At 37.9% G+C, this 21,343-nt stretch overlaps 1 protein-coding gene across 1 annotated transcript in view; it reads left to right on the top strand.

Annotated features, from left to right (window-relative positions):
- si:ch211-196i2.1 (collagen alpha-1(I) chain) overlaps positions 1-21,343 on the top strand; it is a 109,220-nt gene that overhangs the window by 77,686 nt on the left and 10,191 nt on the right. The window contains exons 17-37 of the mRNA XM_061733200.1: positions 590-634; positions 733-786; positions 1,139-1,183; positions 1,292-1,345; positions 2,132-2,176; positions 2,349-2,402; positions 2,913-2,957; positions 3,053-3,106; positions 5,827-5,934; positions 6,132-6,185; positions 7,092-7,145; positions 7,754-7,798; positions 9,088-9,141; positions 9,743-9,787; positions 11,628-11,681; positions 15,088-15,141; positions 15,228-15,281; positions 17,027-17,080; positions 17,247-17,300; positions 20,093-20,137; positions 20,703-20,747. Coding sequence (XP_061589184.1) covers positions 590-634; positions 733-786; positions 1,139-1,183; positions 1,292-1,345; positions 2,132-2,176; positions 2,349-2,402; positions 2,913-2,957; positions 3,053-3,106; positions 5,827-5,934; positions 6,132-6,185; positions 7,092-7,145; positions 7,754-7,798; positions 9,088-9,141; positions 9,743-9,787; positions 11,628-11,681; positions 15,088-15,141; positions 15,228-15,281; positions 17,027-17,080; positions 17,247-17,300; positions 20,093-20,137; positions 20,703-20,747 — 1,116 coding nt within the window. The remainder of the gene's footprint in view (positions 1-589; positions 635-732; positions 787-1,138; positions 1,184-1,291; positions 1,346-2,131; positions 2,177-2,348; positions 2,403-2,912; positions 2,958-3,052; positions 3,107-5,826; positions 5,935-6,131; positions 6,186-7,091; positions 7,146-7,753; positions 7,799-9,087; positions 9,142-9,742; positions 9,788-11,627; positions 11,682-15,087; positions 15,142-15,227; positions 15,282-17,026; positions 17,081-17,246; positions 17,301-20,092; positions 20,138-20,702; positions 20,748-21,343) is intronic.

Here is a 21,343-nt window from a genome sequence, read left to right as displayed (position 1 = left end):
TGGACAGACACACAATTCTCCCCTTTGCCCTCTCTCCTCGTCAAGAAAATGTGGTCAATTTTCTTTAAAGATCAGCTAAACACTTCCATGATTTAAACATTTTTCAGAGGATATGCAAAGAAAGTCTCCAAAGATTGAAAAAGTAGCACAAGATAGAGTGCAGGGGCAGATGGGGAGGGAGCGGGAGAAGAAAAACGCCCGCCTTCGCAGAGAGCAGGAAGAGAAGCATGCGATATTATAAATGCTATGAATGATCTAGTGCTTTGCTATGTTGTAGCGTGGTGATCTTTAATATTTAAAGACTTAATTGTTATGAAAATAGTTGGGGGGGATAACAAATAAAGCTAGCTGCATTTTTGCACACAGTGCAGCAGATTGCAAAATGCATATTTTCAAATCATCTTCAATAACATGGTGTGGTCAATTATGTACAATGATAATGTACACAATGTGGCAGATTATGTATACTTTTGTTGAATTATTCCCTAAAAGCTTTAACATTTTAGCCCATTGATGGTGTTTGCATTAATTGATAATAAAGACATGTAGAATAATCAGCATGTTTTATGTCTTCCATGCTTGTCATCAGGGGGAAAGTGGACTGGATGGTTCTCCAGGTCCACCTGGACCTCCAGTAAGCAGGCAGAAAATGGACCTGACAAATATTTATTTATTTTCCTTCAATACTAGATTTCTGCACTATATATGTGTATGTGTGTGTGTGTGTTACAGGGGGCACCAGGTTTAACAGGGCGCGTTGGCGCTCAAGGACTCAATGGCTCAAGGGTACGAATACAGTACATGCAAATGCACGATAAATGAATGAAACGTCAGTTAGTATAACTATAGTTGAATAAAATTTGCTTACAATGATGTAGCTATTAAATATTTTGTTAGATGCTAATTATTATAATAGAATTGTACAATAAAATGTAATGTAAAACATTTTTTTTTTTAATCGACTTTATTTGTATCAACTTAGTCCCTAAAATCAGTTTATATTAAAGAACCCTGTCAAGGAATCCCTTTTCATAGAAAAGTTAAACATAGTGGAACATTTTTAGAGCTAAACCAATGCAAATGTTTCAGAAACATCAAACTATGATGAAGTTTACATCTTTCTTTTTCTTTGTTCCAGGGGGACATAGGACCAGCTGGCAGTGTCGGTCACCAAGGCCCTCAGGTTTGAGCCTGGCTTGCTTTTGTATATGATGTAGTTATTTGACTTGTTGATAATGTTTGGAGACCGTGTTTGACATAAAATGCTTTAACTTTGTTTTCTTTTGGCCAGGGCTCTCTGGGTTTAGAGGGACAAATGGGACCTCCAGGATGCAGAGGCCCCCAGGTGAGTACGCTCCAAGGCTCTGTTGTGCCACAAAGGGGGTGCTGGTTCAGTTATTAAAGACTCATTAATAATCGTCTTACGATAGTGATTAATAATTAATAAAGAAGATTACTTATCAAAATGAATTAATCAAAACGGGGCACCACCTGACTTATTGTATTACTTATTAATATTAACTAAACAGCAAAACAGCAAAATCAGTCTCAAAGTGGCTCTACCTGCCAGCCTGTTACCAGGGGGGGTGTTGAAATTATGGCTTCCCATGTCCATGTAGGACTGTGGCCCAACAGCTGCCAATAGAAACTTTTGAGTTGTTGAAATGCGGCATGTTAATCCCAGCCTAAGCATCTTAAAGATATTAATAAAAGGATTACATTTTATGTTTGATGTCCATATGACGGAGTTTGAAGTGACTATCATCTAAAAAGCTCAAGGTCACACAGTTCTTTTACGTAGTTTACAGCTGCCCAAGTCTGAAAATATAATAACTCAAGTATTGCAGGTTGCTGCGATATGGCAGAGCCAAATGGTCAGGGTAAAATTATACAACTTCGGCACATTAATCTCACATGACAATTTCACATATTGACCTATTTGTTCTATCTCTGAAGTACATGATTTCTGGAGTTGAGTTTCTCACCTGTAATCAGGAAGTGTAAAGTCATGACTGAAAGGGTTGCATTTGTACTTTATTTCTGAGGTATTTTTACTAAAACACTTTCATCGAGACAATTCTCAGCTTTTGGAAACAAAAAAAAAAAAGGCATAATGCATTCCTTTTAACAGGGACATCCAGGAGTGATGGGGGCACCAGGACCTAAAGGAGATCCTGTAAGTTTAAAATGTTCATATTTTTGTTGTTGTTTTCTTACCACAAAGGGAAAGATAAAGTCGATGAAATTTCAGTTTAATAATCCGTCCATAAATACATAAACAGATCCGTGTTTTAAAAATGCACTCTCACTCTTCATCTGTTTGTCATATCAAATGTTCTATACATCAGGGACCTGTGGGATCCCTTGGTGCACGAGGGGACCCTGGCTTTGAGGGCCCGATGGTGAGTTAATTTGAACCATTCTCCAGACCCTAGCTTAATTTGATTACAATCATTCATTTGGTGCTATAAAGAAGTATGAGTAGACCAGATGTATGAAAGGCTGAAAGAGAAAACTGAACAGAAGTCCCACTTCTGTCAGGTGTTTGTAACTGCTGCTGGAAATTGTGCAGCTCTGCAGCTGATCTCCATAAATCGTGCATGTAAATATACACTATGCCCACACTGCCTTTTCATGAATAACTGTGACAATGGGGAAGACCCTGCAGCCTCTCGGCGCCATCTACTGGTCGTCATGTCTCAGTGCATCACGACTCCACTCTTATACTCACTCATGGCAAACTGGACCAAACTCTGATTATACAGATGAATCATTTATTCATGTATATATCCTTCATCTCCCGCTCAAGTTACTTTTAGTCTGTCATTTCTGAATTAGCCTGCTATATTATTATTAGTAATATCTTAATCCTCATTGCCAGTTCAAGATGTATTTTTTCTCCACTTTTGCAGGGTGAACTAGGGAAACGGGGTCATGCAGGATTCCCAGGAGTTATAGTAGGTGCTCATTTTAAATGTACGGCTTGATTTGCTGAAGAAGTTAATTGGCTCAGTCTTTTATGATTTTTTTTTTTTTATTATTTTCTCAATAGGGTAGAAGAGGGCCCGATGGGGACAAGGGAGATCCAGGACCTAAAGGGGACAAAGTAGGAACCTGCAGCTTTTTCTCTGATAATGTCTGCTTTGAGGTTTGCTCACATTGTTATATGTTTAGAATCAATTGGCACATTCTTCGTAGAAACACATTGATAATGGTTGTCTTGTGTTGTCCAACTCAAACTTTATTTATATAGCCTTTTTTGTAGAATAAAATGCAGCACAAAGTGCTTAACAGTAAAGACAAAATCAACCGGAATCACTATCAGTGATAACACACAATCAAAGATTAAAAGGAATAATAACATGAAAACATTGCTGGCCACAGAAGAGGGAACTCTATCAAAGGGAGCCGTTTGCATCGGGAGGCGGCTGCTACACCTGGGGGCCAGACTACATGGTAGAAGGGCCACAACCCACCCCCGGGCAGGATAGGGTGCTAAACACCACCTCTGTTGGACGGATGCATGGACCTCGCCACAACCCAGGGATGAGCGGACCTCAGGCCATCACTCCATCAACCGGAATCTACAGCCCTCCCAATGCAGAGGACTCCCACTGAGGAAACAGGAGTTAAAAATGATGAAAAATCTAAAAATGAAAGAGATAAATATTTAAAACTAAATTATAAACAAAAAATATATAAAATAATATATTCGTAATAGAAATGGACAAATAAGTAAATAAATAAGATATGGGCAAGAATAACAGTAAAATGTATTTAAAAACAGGGCTGAACAGAAAATAAGTTGGGAAGTGTAAAACAGGATTAAAACGCAGGGATATTAGTTAAAAGACAAATTTTAAAAACTAGGTCTTGAGCCTGTTGTTAAAAACGTTACCTACAAGCCTCTGGTTCTCTGGTAGGCTGCTCCATGAACGTGGTGGGTAGTATTGGAACGCAGCCTCACCATGGGTTCTTGTATAAACAATGGGCACTTTCAGAAAGTTGGTGCCAGAGCACCTGAGGGTTCATAAGGTAAAATAAAATCAGTAAGACAAGAAGGCGCAAGACCATTAAGACTTTTAAAAAGCATAAAAACTACCATAAAATCAATCCTGAAAGACATGGGGAGCCAATTTTAAAACTGGTGCTTTCTGGTCCTTGTCAACACATGAGCAGCCAAGTTTTGAAGAAGCTGAAGTTGTGAGATGTTTGGTTTTCTTTTTTTGGGGGGGTGGGGGGTGTTACCAGAAAGCAGGGCATTTCAGTAATCAATGCACCAGCAAAAAAGCATGCACCAGCATCAGCAGCCTGCTAGAGAAACAAGCGGACTCTGAATATATTCTTATGATGATAAAAATCTGTTTTGGCCAGATGCGTAACATGAGGAATGAAGCTAAGCTCAGAGTCAAAAATGATGCCGAGGCTCTGTACTTAATCAGATGTCTTTAAAGACACTGCATGTCATTTGGAGAAATTGTTTTCTCTTCTGCCTTTGGACTGATAACCAAAACGTTGGTTTTGTCCTGGTTGAGTTGCAGGATGTTTTCTGCCATCCATGATTTAATATCTAAAATACAGTTATAAAGGTCATTATCAAGCCACGTGTCTTCAGGAGACATGACAATGTACAGCTGTGTGTTATCAGCAAAGCTGTGAAAATGAATGCCATGTCTCTTAATGACATCACCAAGTGGAGGAGTATATAAATTAAAAAGAATTGGGCCTAGAATTAAGCCTTGGGGCACACAGCATTTGATTTTATGGATTCCTTACTTACCAGAAACCTTCTATCTGTCAAATCCTACCTCATAGAAGACATGTAGAAGGTTTCTATCTGTGAGGTAGGATTTGAACCAATTAAGAGTAGTTCCAGAGAGGCCACCCAGGTGCTTTAGTCTATTTATAAGGATTGGGTGGTCTACTGTATCAAAGGCTGCACTTAGATCCAGTAGTACCAGGACTAAAACCTTGTGCAAGTCCAGGTTGCACCTAAGATCATTGATTATTTTTAATAAGGCTGTCTATGTACTTTGAAATCTCTCACAAACATTATTTTTGATTAAAAAAAAATATATTTCAACTGAATAAAAACAAGTTGCTCTACAAATTTTACTTGATACTGGTCTATAGTTTATTTAAAACATCAGGATTCAGATGACTTTCCTTCAGAAGGGGTCTTACCACAACTGTTTTGAAGGGAGAAGGAAAGATACCTGTCTGATGAGAACAATGCACAATATTTAAAACCTTGCCCTCAAAGGATTCATAAAAGTTTTTAAAAGCGGAGTGGGAGTTAGATCTAAATGGCAGGTAGTGGGATTTACTTGGGAGTTGAATCGACCAAGCAATCTTGCATCAACCAGGACAAAACTGTCCAGTGTTTTCTCAGGTAAAAGCACACTGAAAGGTTTTAGTCCAGTAAAATGTTGTTTCTAATAGAGAGATAAAATAATAATGATCTTCCTTGTTTTAGTAACTTTATGTACTGACACTGTGGTGCTTGTTAACAGGAGCTCAGGCAGTTGGACTGATATAATTTACATGTAGAGCATGTGCCGTTATAAATGAAAAATGTTTTGGCTTAGTTTGCAATGCATAAGAATAAATTACTGTAAAATGTCATGTTTTTAGTTAGTTATTGTTCATTGTACTTCTGTCCAGATACAAAGTTTTGCATATAATCTACTTTAAACATGTATTACTTTTTAATCCATGTATAATAGCCGTATGAGGATGCTTGCATTCAAGCATTAGGGTTCCAAACAAATACAGAACTTGTGCGTTTTCTGAAATGAGTAACTCTCTGCTCTCTTTTTCTTTCAGGGCATTCGGGGGGTAGAAGGTGTTAGGGGTCCACAGGGAGAGAGGGGCCCTGTTGGTTTCCCGGGTTTCCCAGGAGCCTATGGCCCCCCAGGCCCCAGAGGCTCTGAGGTGCAGTACTGATGTTACAGTCGCAAAAACACTAAAACGACGAGGCAAAACTAACCAAGACCATTTGTTTAATAGTGTATTTGGATCATAATGTTCTATTTTCTGTTTTTTTTTTTATAAAAAAAAAAGTGTGTGTTATTTTTTCTGTGAAAAACCGGCCTAACTGATTTAAAAAAAACACAATTATCTTCATTTAGGGCTTGATTGGTGACATTGGTCCTCAGGGCAAAAAGGGCAGCCCTGGGTTAAAGGTCAGTGATTATTTCTGTGTTTGTGTAGATAAAAACTTGAAGTATTGGAGTTTTGCAAGTTCTCTTTATCTGACAATTTAAAGTCAGTAAACAAGTAAAAAAAGGCAATTGAAATAGGAATCCTTTGTGTTAAATGGAGGCTATTTATAGCTATTGTGCTATGGTGTTTTATTTTGGTAAAATTTCAAAATGGGTGGATAAAGCCTGTATGATCAGTGTTGGGTTGACCGTGTAAGAATGCAGGTCTGGTTATCTATCTAAACAGAATTCAATTCAGGTGGTTTGTTCTTATCTTATCTTTCATCTATGGATCTTGGATCTAAATTCAATGTAATTTTGGAGGATAATTCTTAAACTATTTTCAGTAGACATTAAGTTTCCAAGTCCAGGCTGTAATTAATCCCCGACTCTGATATCATCAGGCTTATTTTCTTCACCTCAGTCTTGAACTCCCCCACAGTGGTTCAGACATAGTACAGCTGTTTTCAATCGAGCCGGTCTGAACGTGTAAAATGGATGGATGGATTTTATAACAGCATTATTTTTAACTTGTTTGCTTGAAGCTGTTATTCCATTATTAGAGTGTTTATTGATTTAAACTGAAGCAGAAACATGGAGAACTCTTGCATTTTGTGAATTTAAGTTAAACAACTTTTGTAAAATCAGTAATGTGTTAGAATTTTAATTTATGTTTCTTCATGTGAACAAGATCTCTTAGTTTATTTTAACTTTGTGTCCACACACATATGTGTTTCACTCTGTGTATTAAGAGTTTTAGTTTTTTGTTTGATGCCTTTCTTTTACTCTGGGCATCTCACAAAGGGCAACAATCAGTGCAAATGAAAAAGATTAACATTGTAACAACAATGCTGAGCTACAGTCTTTTATATCCCGACCTTCTTGAAGGGAAACAGAGGACCAGAAGGACGAACTGGCAAACCGGGACTCAGAGGGAACAAGGTACCACACCCAGAAAATAGTCACCAAAGAAATTTGTTAGATTACCGTATTTTCTGGACTATAAGCCGCTACTTTTTTCATAGGTTTTCAACCATGCGGCTTATACAAAGGTGCAGCTTCCACCGCTCGGGGCGCTCTAACCGGAATTAGAATCAAAACTAAGACAAAATAAATGCAAAGAAGAAAACGCTACTTCTTCTTTAGCAGATAGAAGTAGGTAGAAGCAGATTTCAAACAGATAAATAAATACCGGTTATTTTCTCTTGGTTCTGTCCCGTTTTAATCAGCAAAGTTTCTGCCGTGTTAAAAGGATCTATTTAGGTACAAACATGTACATCATTTACAGTTCAAAATCCTTCTGTACATGTAGTAAATATCTAATCTAACAACAGAAATATCTGCGGCTTGCATATCTTTTTTTTTTTTAATAGAGCGGATGCGGCTTATATACAGGTGCGGCTTGTATATCTTTTTTTTATTGTTTTTTTTTTAAATAGAGCGGATGCTGCTTATATACAGGTGCAGCTTATAGTCCAGAAAATACGGTATACACATTCTTGTAAAAGTTTATGTGCATTTTTCATATTCATCTTTTTCCTCATTTCCAGGGTTTAACTGGAAAAAAGGGACACCTGGGCCAACCAGGCCCACTGGTAAGATTGTAGGGTAAAGCTTCATAAAGCTCTGAGCACATAGTGACTACTGGTACAGAAGTACAGGCCAGAGAACAGTTCTACATTGTCTTCCTACTGTCCCCTCTCTGCTAAGTCTCAGGTTTGGGTCCCAGCTGGGGTCTTTCTGTGTGGAGCTTGGATGTTCTCTCTGTGCCTGCATGGGTTTCCTCCAGGTTGTAGGTTAGATTGACTGGCGTCGATAGGCGTGATCATGAGTATGCTTAGTTGTTTTTCTCTGTGTGGTTCCGTGATGATGGACCTGTCCAGGACAATAAAAGCTGGTTCAGCCTCACCTGAAACCCTTAACAAAATACCTAGGATGGAAGCACGGATTGTCTAAAAAAATCCCTTATTGAATTTACTTTAGTGATTCCCAAAGGGAAATTATATAAAACAGTAAATTAAATCAAATTAAAATAAACATGAGGGGAGAAAAATGGGATACTAGGCATGGTTGAAATCCCCATCATGGATGCAGTGGTGTGGTGTTCTTGTTGCCTGGCAACAACTGTGACATGTAGTTTAGGAAGTTAACACCAATGAACTCTCTCAGTAGACGGCACGGATGGAAACCCACATCTGACAGTTGAACATCTGGGGTGCAGAGATGCTCCTTCACAATCATATGTTCAAGATTACACCATGTATTGGTACCAAGCACTGCAAGTACCGTTCTGTTGGTCTGACTGAAGTATTTTGTCCATACGTATCATCCAAAATCCAAATAGAAAGATGATGGAGTCCAAACCTGCTTCTATAGGCATGTCTCAAACACAATACTCCAGCTGCTTCCTGTAGGTGCTAGAGCTCATCCATCAACCTCCCAAACATCTCAGTCTGTATGATGATCGAGGGGGGAAAAGGGTCAAAGGGTCATCAATTTCAGTTAAAAAAAACAAAAACTAAAGATAATAAGACATGTTTTACAGAGCAACTGCAACAGATCGCTATTAATATAGAATTAGCAGAATGTTTGATTTCCATTCCTCGATTTTTTTTGATCAGATTTGAACACAGAAGAAGCAATTGTCTGTCTGGTATTTGTTTATCTCTCTGCACACATGTTTACTCTAAACTAACACATGTTTCTGTTGGGAAACTGTTGTACATGAACCAAAAGGTTTGTTTTTCCACTCACCTGCCATGCTGGCTTTTTACATGGAAAACAAATTGCTTTAAGATGTATTACACATTAGAAAAGGCTCTGCAGGATGAACAGCTTTAATGTGTGCCACCATCTGTGTGTGTTTGTGGTTGATTCTTTCCAGGGTTTGCCAGGCCCACCTGGACTGCAGGGAGCAGAAGGAAAGCCTGGTACACAGGTTCCAATTCTCTATCATATTTCAATCCAATCACCTGAAAATACTGAGTGTTTAAGTGTGTCCATCCACATCCCTTCCTGCCTCATACTGTTTTGCAGCAGCGTTTATTCTTTGGTTTATTATATTTAATGGACATATAAATTCAAAATGTATGTATTTTATTACTTGGCCGACTCCCTTTTGTCTCTCTGGTAGAAAAGATCCACAAATCATATATTTAATGGGTACTGCATGGCTGTTGAAGAAAAAGTCTGAGAGGAATTCAAAAAGATTGAAAAACTCCCAAACTGTCAAAACTGTCACCCAAGTAGAGTGAAAGGAACTCTTGAATATTGATGTTCAGTTTGGACAGCAGGAGGCAGTCTTTCTACATCATTCTTATTGTTTTTTTTTTTTTTTCATGAATGTTATTTCATCTTGTGTTGAATGTGTTTTTTTCACATTACAGTGATATTACTTTAATTTGAACCAATTAGAAAATATGTCATAGTATAGTAAATTCAATTTTCATTTGAAAAGTAGGGGAAATAAGGTTACAAGATTGTGTTTCTATTCTTATTTTCAGTTCAAGTAATGCTGTTATTGTCTGCCTCTGTTTCAGGGTCCACCAGGTGCAGATGGCATTGCTGGCATTAAGGGGCTGATGGTAAGACCGTTAGCCACAGAATGACCTCTATAGTTCATGACAGATTTCATTCAGCTCTGCTCTTTTCTTTTTTCTTTTTTTAACCACAACTCCAGGGTTCTATGGAATAAAAACACATTATCACAGTTTTACAAGACAGCCCAAAATAAAACAATGTCATTTTTTATAAGTCTGCAGGCAGGCAATAAAGTAGTCAAAAAAAACACTTAAAAAAGAAAGAGAGAGGAGTTTTAACAAGACAGAACAGCGGCTGCTGCCAGGCGGTTAAGCAGTATAGGTGTATATCACTATCAGGTATTAGGCTGATAAGTAATTAAATAACATGCATTTTAAGCATCCATTCAAGAAATTAACATAAAACAGAAAAAAACTCTTGCCAACTGTTTCTGGACAAATTGAACTAATATGTTGTTTTTAGACTAATGGGCACTAAGATGCTGCAATAATAACTTCTACTATTCTAGACAGATTTTCCAAGAAGTACCTGACTGCAGTTATTTACTGTGTCTCTAACTCAGGGTTGGATTAATTCAGCACAGATGCAGGGGAGTAGGCTTGCAATCATTCAGTATTCATATTTATCACTGTTGGTTGGGTCTTTTTTGTTGTTTTTTTTTTACCGAGTTTTCTGCAGAGAGCTGTTTTTCATGAAACCTGCAGACAGTTTTGCACACAGTTCTGCAAGGGCATTTGAAGTATTTGAAATATCATGTTTGTTTTTAGCAATAATGAGAACTAATTTATTATATAAGACTATAACAATAAAAATTGTCTGCATTCTTAGAAATAAAGAGCCAGGATGAATTAAACTGTATAATTTAAAAATCGTGTGAATTGTTCAAACACATTTTATCCAGATGTAGAAACCCTCATCATATGTAATGTTTTTCTCAGTCTTCATGTTTTTTTTTTAATGATATATGATTTAAATTATTATAATTCATTTAACTCACCTTCTTTTTTTGGGGGGGGGGGGCTTTGGTTCAGACAGCGATAACATTTTAAACAGGGTTGAACAGCCTTTTCCCGTATTTGTTTAGGTTTTCAGTTTTCACTTTATTGTCCTGAAGGTTTGCTTTGTTCTTTCACCCAAATACACATATGCCTTAGAAGTTACTGTCTTTGCTGAAGTCACAGTAAAAACAAAACTAACATCCATCGCAGAGACTAAACCATCATGATTTGTTTACTCACATAAAAATATATATTTATATATTTCTCAAGTTATCAAGAATTTCAAGGTCAAGACTTTGAAGCCAATTCCAGTGATTGGCTGATCAGTTGCAGCATCTCTTAACGATGCCAGACTGGCCAGCAATTACTTGTAGTGCCCAGCTCATGCTAATTAAAACTAAAACTAATGACAATAAACTAAATTAGAAATGTCTTCTCATACTTGGGAAGGATTTTTACATTCATTTAAATTGCTTTTTTTTAATTTTATTTCTACCTCACCACTAAGGTAACATTTTTCTAAAGATGTTTCACGCTTTTGCACTTTATCTAAAGAATGAATTGTGAGCTTTCCCACTTTATAAATACTTAATGTCGTCTGTAAGACTGCTATTTGCAAATCCTATGTCTTTCATAACATTTAGGTAGAAGCCTCATTAACCACATTTAACAAAAAAGTCAAGAGACAATTAAATGCCAGATTAAATAAAGATCAATAAATTACTGACTCAACTCACTGATACATAAAACTTAACTGCTCACGGCTCCTCTGCTAATTTAGAAGAATAAATTACACTTTGATCGGCCTGTGTTCTTCTAATCAGTTGTTAGCAGGTTTTTATTGTTTCTTTGCATGTTCTTCACTGCTTCCACCCCTATTTTCTAGGGCCCTAAAGGCTTTGCTGGAGAGAAAGGACCAGATGGGACACCAGGTTCACCGGTACGCTTGTTTGTCTTGTTATGCTTTTGTCATTAAAACGGAGCATTAATACAACAGCGCTTTTCAGTGACATTGGCCAGGCAGAAGACTTGTGAAAAACAAATACTGCCTTTGCAGCTGAAAAAATTGCTATTAAGGAAGAATTTTTCTTTCAAGGTAGATATTTCAAGTTTGCTCAGAACAGAAAAATACAAAATTCTTAATGCGTCACTGTGGTGACACTGCTGTGACCTTACATTGCACACAAACAGTTTAATGCTAGGTGTAGAAGCTCCACTGTGTTTGAATAGGCTGCACAGGAGTTTTCACTCTGCCACTGCACCTGATGCTACTATGATTTGACTCTGTTTTTAGGATCTGTCTTAATGAACCATCAAAATTAAAGCAGCACAACGTAACTTTCAGCTTTTGTTGAGTTTGGCGGCTCCTTTGGACAAAAGCGGTAGTGCTTTACCAGCAGTGTGGAAGGGTTCCTACCATGCTCCTCAAAGTTACATAGTGCCAGTGAAGGCGATACAGACCCCTCAGACCATGACAGAGGTTCATTAAACCTGTTGGAAGTTGATGTACCATCACAATGACTCTGGAAATATGATATTAAGGTGGAAAAGTTACATAGTGCTGCTTTAAGTCACATAAAACAAACAAGATGTGGTTGTAGTGTAGATTTTCAGTTTCAATTTAAGAGGTTTCATAAATTCAGCTTCAAATTCCCAAATACTTTATTTAGTTTTCATGATGTCAGTCTCTTCAAAGATTCATTATAGAGATTTATTGCTCTGGGGGGTTGAAGGATCTCCTGTAGCAGATCTGAAGAAGCGTCTGACTGAAGACTCTTCGTTACTGAATCACTGTGTTGTGAAGAGGATGATCAGGGTTGTCCATGAACTTCTTCCTTTTATGAAGTATTCTCCTTTACACAATCGGCTCCAGAACAGAGTCAGCTTTCTTTATCAGTGTAAGTTTCTTTAAGTAAGGATGCTGCTTCCCCAACAGATGACTGCAGATGTGATTGAACTCTCCACGACAGATTTATAGAAGATATTCAACATCTTGCTGCAAACGCTGACGTACCTAAGTTTCCTCAAGAAGTAAAGTCTGCTCTGTCCTTTTGTTATAAACAGCATCAGTGCTGTATCTCCACATCATGCCACAAAACTGTCCACCATTGTTCTGTACTCAGTCTCTTGTCCATCACGGATACACCCCACAACTGCAGTCATCCCAGTATTTCTGCAGATGACAAGATTCTGACTTGTACTGGAAGTCTGAGGTGTTCAGCGTGAAGAGGTGTGGTCACGGTACAGTCCCCTGTGGTGCTCCTGTGCTGCTGACCACCTGGTCAGAGACAAAACCTTTCAGTGTCACAAACTGCTCTGTCTTAGGTAGACAGTAATCAAGGTGATTGTGGAGACATCCACCTGTTTCTTACATAGTAATGCAGGCTGGATCGAGTTAAATGCACTGGAGAAATAAAACACCATGATCCTCACTGGTACTGCCTACTTTGTATAGATGACTGGGTTCATTGAAGCAGGTGCATGACGGCATCTTCAACTCCAATCTCACCACGATAAGCAAACTGCAGTGGGTCCTGGAAGGTGCTTGATTGCTTATTCAGGTGGGCCAACAAGTCTCTCCAGGACTTTCGTGATGTGAGATTCTAGGGCTACAGGGTTACAGGCTATAGTCATTAGCAGAAGATGGATGATATCTTTTTGGTATTGAATCAAAGCAGGATGTCGTCCGCAGCACTGGAACCTTCTTCTGCCTTTAGAATTTTATTCAGTGACTGAAAAGCATGCTGCAGTGGGTTGAGATGGGGTGACTGTCTTGGCCATCTCAAAATATTCCACTTTTTTGCCTCTAAGAGTCTTGAACTGCTTTTTGCAGTATGTTTCGGGTCATTATCCATCTGCACCTTGAGGCAGAGTCTCATCAGTTTAGTAGAACGTGACTGGATGTAAGCAGAGTGTACAGCTTTAAACATGCCTGCCTTGTCCAACATATTCTTGACTTCATCCAGGAAAGGATTCTGTGATCATTCACTCTAAGCTTTTTGATTTCATTTTTATTGATGAATTTTTATTGATTTTTATTTATATCTTTGGATTTCTTATTTGCAGCTGCCAACTCTCCAGACTTCTTATCTGCTTCAATTGTCTTACATTAACAACAGAATGAACCACACCTGACTATTGAACTTCTTTTTATTCATTTTGTCCAAATACTTTTGAGTCCTTGAAAGTTAAAGGGGACCTATTATGGCATTTAATGTCGATTTTAAACAGGCCTTGAATGTCTTAAAAACAAGCTTTTGATTGTTTTTTTCTATATAAATTAGAAATTCAGCCTCTGGGCCATGTCTTTATCTTTACCGTTTCTAACCTCATTATCTATGAGGGATTCTGAGTGGGCGGGGCTATGATAATGAGGCTCTGTGCTGATTGTCTGCCTGAATGACGCGATACACCGCTACGAAAAAATGGTGGCTCCGGCCGGCGGAGTTAGGCCTGAATTATGGTTCTGCGTTAAATCGAAAACGTTGGTGCGTTGGTGTAACGCGGAACCATAAATCAGCCTTTACATCGTGTCATGCATGCGAGCGAGTGTCAGCGACAAAATCAATTCCATTGCTTTATTTTCTATTGGACTGTCCTAACTAGCCGCAGCGACGCTGCGCAGCACGACGCGCCGTTTTGAGCTGAACATTTGTCAGACGCCCTGCTTCTATTTTCTTCCTGTCGCTCGCGTTGAAAGCTGGTTGAAAGCGCTGTAGGAAACAGTCATGGATGAGGAACGGCTGATCCAGTTAGTTGAAAAGAGAAGTTATCTCTGATTACTCCTCATTTCACTACAGAAACCTCAATAAAGTGACTGGAGGGAGATGGACAGAGAGCATCCGATGTCACGCAGTGCGGCTGTACAGACACTGCAGAATTTGGTTGCTTTCTTCCTTCTCTGAGTTGGCAGGCTGAGGGGAGACCACTTTATATATGTTAAAGCAAGAGAAAACCTGTTTTTCATAATAGGTCCCCTTTAAGGTATGTTCCATAGAATAGTGTTCAGCATATGAAACATCTTAAATTAAAGCTGAAAATCTACACTTTGATGGTTTTATTCCAACTCTATGGTGGCGGTGTATAGAGGTAGAATCATAGAAATTCTGTTGTTGTCCAAATGCTTCTGGACCTTATCACATTCACATCAACCTCGTCAAATTCCCGCAGCATGTAGGTACTCCTGGAAAGTGACGCGTTTCCCTATTTTCACTGTTGTTTCCTTGAAGGTTAACAGTTTTACGCTGATGTCACATATCCATTCCTGTCAACGTGACTGGTTGATCCAGTAAACATGTTATTAGTTATTTTTGCTTTTAGGTAACTGTGTGTGTTTTCTCTGACAGGGAACGCGAGGAAAGACAGGGCCCCCGGGCTCACCTGGACCTCCAGGGGACAAGGTAAAACGGCAAATGGCATTAATGACTTCTACAGCATCTACAAACATGCGTGTGTTATTCAGATAGGTTTTCATGTTCTTTTCCAGGGTTTTACAGGGAAGCTAGGCACAGAAGGACCTCAGGGCCCAGTAGGCATGTATGTAAGTGATTCTTCAGAGATTACACACTGTGTGTGTGTACGGTAAATGAACAGAATACTACAGTGTGCATATTAAAACTTCAAGTTTTTCCTGAAAGTGCTCACTACGGCTTGATAATTGATGACTAAATAATTGTTTGTTGAAGTTTACACGGCTCTGGTGCCGAAATTAAGGAAGAGAGTGAGACGGCTTTTTTAGCTGATAGAAGCTGAAAAAAAAAATCTGTGGTTGCTGTCCCCTACCCTGCCCATAGCAACTCAGACTGAATCACAGATTTTAGTTTCAATGACTAAAGATAAGGGTTCAGTCAAAACTACTCACCATTGACGAGGTCATGTATGGAGGGCCAAAATTGTCAAAATTAAAAACTAAAAGCAGAAATGCATATATCTTGTTTTTCCTTTTCCTTATACATGCATTCCTTATTTTTACATTCCCTCAGCTCTTTTTATACTTTACCTTACGCATTTATTCCTCTTATTCAACTGAGGAGGGCTGCCCTTTTTGGTCCAGTTCCACTACAATTGGTCAATAAACAGGACTGCACCGCATTGGGCCAAAATTAAGACTAAAACTAAAATTAATAATAATAATAATGTCCAGATTTATAGTTAATATACACTAGCTTTTTTTTTGTTTTATGATGTCCCTTTGAATATCCCTTACATTAATAGATCGTCTTAGAAATTCACCCAATAGACAATATTCAGCCTTCATTCAAGGTATGAGAGCAGTATTATACACGCACTTCAACCAATGTGAGGTTATGTATGTTTATCCTAGTGTGTCACCACTGGTTGTGCAATAGTCTTGATTTTGGCCCGATGACTAAATAATTGTTTGTTGAAGTTTAAGTGAAGATTTTACAATGTATTTGAAAATTGAATATAAATAGCAAGTTTGAATTGATCAAAAGTTTGATAAGATGTTTCTGAACAGTAAGAACAAAAAGGCTTTCGTATGAGGAGAGAGGAAATAAAAATGTTTTCTTTGCATATGAAAAAACAGTAAAAAGAACACATTTTAAAAGATTGTTATTACCCCCAAACACCCAAATTAAAAGACAAATATATAAAATGAGAGAGGCAGGCAGAAACAGTTTATTTTTCTGGGATTTGGTCATTTTGTGAGGACAATCAAAAATAATCTTCTGAAACACATCCAGGATCTTGTGCCAATTAGAAACTCGATCACTCTCTCCAAGGGCGTGGGTGAACAGTGAAAAAGAAAAAAGAAAACACTGAAGAAGATATACAAGTACACTCATCTGCAAATGTTACTTCTTCCTCTTTTTAATAATAATGAAATTATTTAATCATAAAGGATCTTAGTATTTGACAATAAAGCCATAAAGAAAGAGTTGCGTAGACAAAACTTCTGTATGCAGTCAGTTTGTATGTATACATTTTCTAGATTATTTTAAACACGATTAAAATGTAAAGAGGATCATTTTTGACTGATGATGTCCTGTTAATGGCCAGATGAGCCATTTCCTCTGTATCTACTTTGATGCACAGCCGAGCTAAAAAGCATCAAGGGAGTATTGATCTTCTCGTTTAAGTCTTTGCAAAAAGGTAACGGAGTATATTTTCTCAGAATGTACCGGTTCTCTGTTGGACTTTCAATGTTTAATATATCAAAGATATGCATCCAGGATATCAGCACAATTTACTGACAATGGATGACATATGAATATGAATGATATGAACTGCTATTTTCTACTTTTATCTTCTCTCTACTGTCAGGGTATCCAAGGAAACGTGGGCATGCGTGGGCCTCTTGGACTCACAGGAGAGAGGGTAAAGCTTTCCTCTCTCGTTCACCTTTCCTATCTCTTGCTCAAGGCAACATAATCCGACTTATGAGCTTCAAACCTTTGTGTTGAAAAAATATATTTAAAAAAATGTTTTTGCCTATAAACAAACTACTGTTAAAATTGGCATCTTATTTTGTCCTCTGCCCCAGGGTGAACCAGGTTTGCGAGGTTTACCTGGTCCTCCGGGGAAGCCAGGACCTGCTGTAAGTGTCTCTTCTTCAGTTCCGTTAGAGTTGATTCAATTCATTTCAATTTCATTTGATTTGTTTTCATTAGATTTTTTTCATTTTATGTTGTATAATTTTCTTGTAACACTCAGAAACTATTGGGGTATGATATGGCAGTTTGAATATTGTAAGAGAGAGTATCTATGATCAGGGTGTAAATGATAAAAGTAAATGAATGAAGTACTGTAAGCAGAACATATGCAGCGACTCAGGTTTACAGGGCTCTGGAGAAATTAAGGAAGAGAGTGAGATGGCTTGTTCAGTTGATAGAATCAACTCCTCCACCCTCAGCAGTTTGGCTTTAGACCAGGACACTCGACTGAAACGGCCAATTGTTGTTTTATTGAAAATGTAAAACAATCTCTTGATAGCGGCAATATGGTGGGGGCTGTATTTCTGGACCTCAAGAAGGCCTTTGACACGGTCAACCATAGTGTGCTTTTAGCCAAAATGTCATCTTTTAATTTCTCTACCAAGTCAGTACAGTGGTTCTCATCATATCTCCAGAGCAGATCACAATGTGTCAAAATTGACCAAATAAATTCTTCCTTTTTAAATAATAATATGGGTATATCGCAAGGTTCCATACTCGGGCCTTTGCTTTTTAGTTTATTTATTAATGACTTGCCCTTACACTGTCCAGCGGTCACTTGCCAACTTTATGCGGATGATGCAGTCATATATGCAGCCGCCAAGACACCAGAACAGGCTGCGGATGCTCTGTCTGCATGTATGATTGACGTCCAACTGTGGCTCGTGCAAAATCTTCTAATACTCAATCTTCAAAAGACAGTTTCTATGTGTTTCTCACTGAAGAAAATTAATATGCAGGAAAGATTTAAAATCCACTTAAACAATGAAGAAATTAAATCAGTAACAGAAGTTAAGTATCTTGGATTAATACTAGATCCTCAACTCAAATTTGATAAACACATAATGAAGATTTCAAATACAATAAAAAGCTACCTCAATTGTTTCAAATTAATTAGGCACTATATTCCAAACCAGGCAGCCCTGCTGTATATGCACGCTATGATCTTTTTTCACATTTCATATTGTGTTACAGTCTGGGCTCAAGCAGTTCCTTCTGCAATAAAGAAAATGCGTACTTTATTCAATCAAGCCTTAAAGATTATGGATAAAAAGCAAATTCGCTGGCATCATTGTAACATTTTAAAGAAATATAATCTGTTGAGCTTTGACAGTTTATTATTTTATGCTTTCTTAAACTATTTTTCAAATGTATTAAAAATTTGGCCCCAGATCCACTCTGTGTTTATTCAGAGACAAAACAGCAGCAGACTCACCGGGAGCTCTACAAACTGTAACTGTCAAATACCTTACCGCAGAACAACATTCGGACAATCGGCTTTCTCAGGAAAGAGCGGTCATCTCTGGAATGGACTCCCGAATGAAATTAAATTGGTATCAGATAGCAGAATCTTTGCATCCATGGTTAAGAACTGGCTGAAAACACAACAGGATTGTACCCACTTTTGAAATGTTGTTACTGTGTGTGTTGTGATGCGTGTTGAGAGGGAGTGAGGGAGTGAGGGAGTATGTGTATGATGTGTGGAGATTGTGTGATTATGTGACTGTTTATTTTGTGATTGTTTTTAAATAGATGTAATTTTGTATTATAGGTCCTAGATATTGTTGTATTTTATTGTTAGAAAAGCCCAACTAGGGACAGGAGTTGCAAATTAGCAATAGCTATAAACTCTATGTGCAGAACATCAGTTGCTGTCATTGTACTGAAACTATGTTTAAACTGCATTGTCCCTATCAACTAAACCAATAAAGGATAAAGGAAAGAAGATGAAAAAAAAAAAATCTCTGGCCACTGTCCCCTTCCCTGCCCAGAGGAGCTCTGACTGGTTTACAGATTTTACTTTCAATGACTAAAGATAAGGAGTTAGTGAAAACTACTCGCCATTGACGAGGTCATGTATGGAGGGCCAAAATTGACTAAATTAAAAATAAAAGCAGAACCCAAAGACTAAAGCTAATAATATCAATGTCCAGATTTAAAATTAACATAGATTAGCTGCTTTATTTGTTTTTAGTAATGTCCCTTTGACCACTCCTATACCACATAACATTAATAGTCTTCAGTAAGGGGTGATTGTGTAAACAAAAAGGCATGAGTGCAGCCTTATAGATACACTTCAACCAATGTGAGGGTATGTATGTTTATCCCAGTGTGTCACCGCCGGTTGCATAATAGTCTTCATTTGGCCCGATCCTGCTTCTTCCTGTTTATTGACCAATAGTAGGGTAGCTGAACCAAGAAGAGCAGCCCTCCTCATTTGCATAATGAGGCAGAAATGTGTACGGTAAAGTAATAAGATGAGGGAATGTAAAACCAAGGAATGCACATATACAGAAAGGAAAAACAAAATATATAGATTTCTGCCTTTATTTTTAATTATGTCAGTTTCGGTACTCCATAGTCATGAGCGTGCATTTAATATTGTTACTGAGTCCACACTGAACGGGTTCACGCGTAATATACTGTAGAACAAGCCAGAAACAATTCCCTTTTGAGAGCAGATGTGGAGGATTAACGATAGGGATTGAGAATGAGAAGATGTAGCTATATGCTAGTTGACTATTAGTTTATTTTATATTTTGTCTTTAAACAAATAAAGGAAAAAGAAAGCATAATTTCCCTAGATTCTTTTAATTAACACGGGGAGCAATACCGTATCTGGTTTGATCGTGTTGTAGGGATCTCACTGCTGCATGCACACTTTTGTCTTTTTCAGGGCTCCCCAGGGCCTCATGGAGACAAGGGACCCCGGGGACCTCAGGTGAGAAAAAGATCCAATGGGAGTTTTTGCACCCTAAATCTGGTTTCTAATAATGTGTTTCTTAAAGCACATTCTTCTTTGCTAAAGCCAATGGTTTTGAATCATTTTATCATGATAAAGACCATGATAAAGACCACTTGCATTTACTGGGAACAGCAAAAATTCGGAATATTTGATAACATATTTTTCCAAATGCATATGACGTTTATCAGTTTTCCTATTTTTTTGGCAAAGAGCAACCTGACATATTCAAAACTTGTCTATTTTAGCCATATTAGCTGTATAAATGTATTGTTCTGTTGTACGACTTTAGACTTTAGTTTGTAGACTTGATTTGATAAAAATGTGTGGTTTATCTGGTGACCTTATCTTTTGGTTTTGCGGCGCTGCATTGCTGCCAGATGTGTGCTTCCTTGTTGATTAATGTCATGATGATTGATGCTGAAAGAGATGTAAACGAGATGTGAAAGAGATGGATTTTTTTGGAGACTCATTCTACCACAGCTATTTGCTGATGGACATGTGAATAGCTGGGTTTTTTTAAACATTTAATTGTTTTCCACAGGGTTGGCCCGGGGATGAAGGACTTAAAGGGATCCAGAGCCCACCAGTAAGTCAGAGTAATGATAAGAAGTTCAGAGGATTGCTAATTAACTTCAGCAAAATATCTTTGTCTTTTCTCCAAACACTTAATTTTTCTTGGTAGGGTTGCTGTTTTTAATATACATTTAAATGTCACAAAAGAATGGATGGGTGATTTCATGTCCGCCTAAAGGAAAAAAAAATTCTCTGTGTTGTATTATCTCCTAAATTCATACCGTAGTTGCATGTTGACAGACTTAAGCTTGTTTTAGTTTGAATTGCTGTGCCTTGCACAGAGAGACTGAAAGCTAAAATAATGTTGAATAAAACATAATTAAACACCTAATGAATGATAAGGCATAACACTAATTTGTAATGGGTGAATTAATTCTATAAAACGCCCCGAGTGTACTGCTCTCACATCAAATAAAGTAGATCTAAATTCATTATCACAGATGTCCCGGCAACAGCTGCTGCTGTTACTGCATTTTCCTCACAATCCATTAAAGTATCAAAACGAGATAAATAAAATGTCTGCAGTCATTTCATGATGTGCTTCAGTGATGCTGAAAAGTAGAACAAATAGTCATTTTACAGCCTCTTTATGGCATTATTTTGGTTGTC

The sequence above is a fragment of the Cololabis saira genome, chromosome 11 (genome assembly GCF_033807715.1).
Source record: "Cololabis saira isolate AMF1-May2022 chromosome 11, fColSai1.1, whole genome shotgun sequence".
NCBI classification, from domain to species: domain Eukaryota; kingdom Metazoa; phylum Chordata; class Actinopteri; order Beloniformes; family Belonidae; genus Cololabis; species Cololabis saira.
Note: the sequence above shows the minus strand (reverse complement) of the source record. Positions and strands in the feature narration are given on the sequence as shown.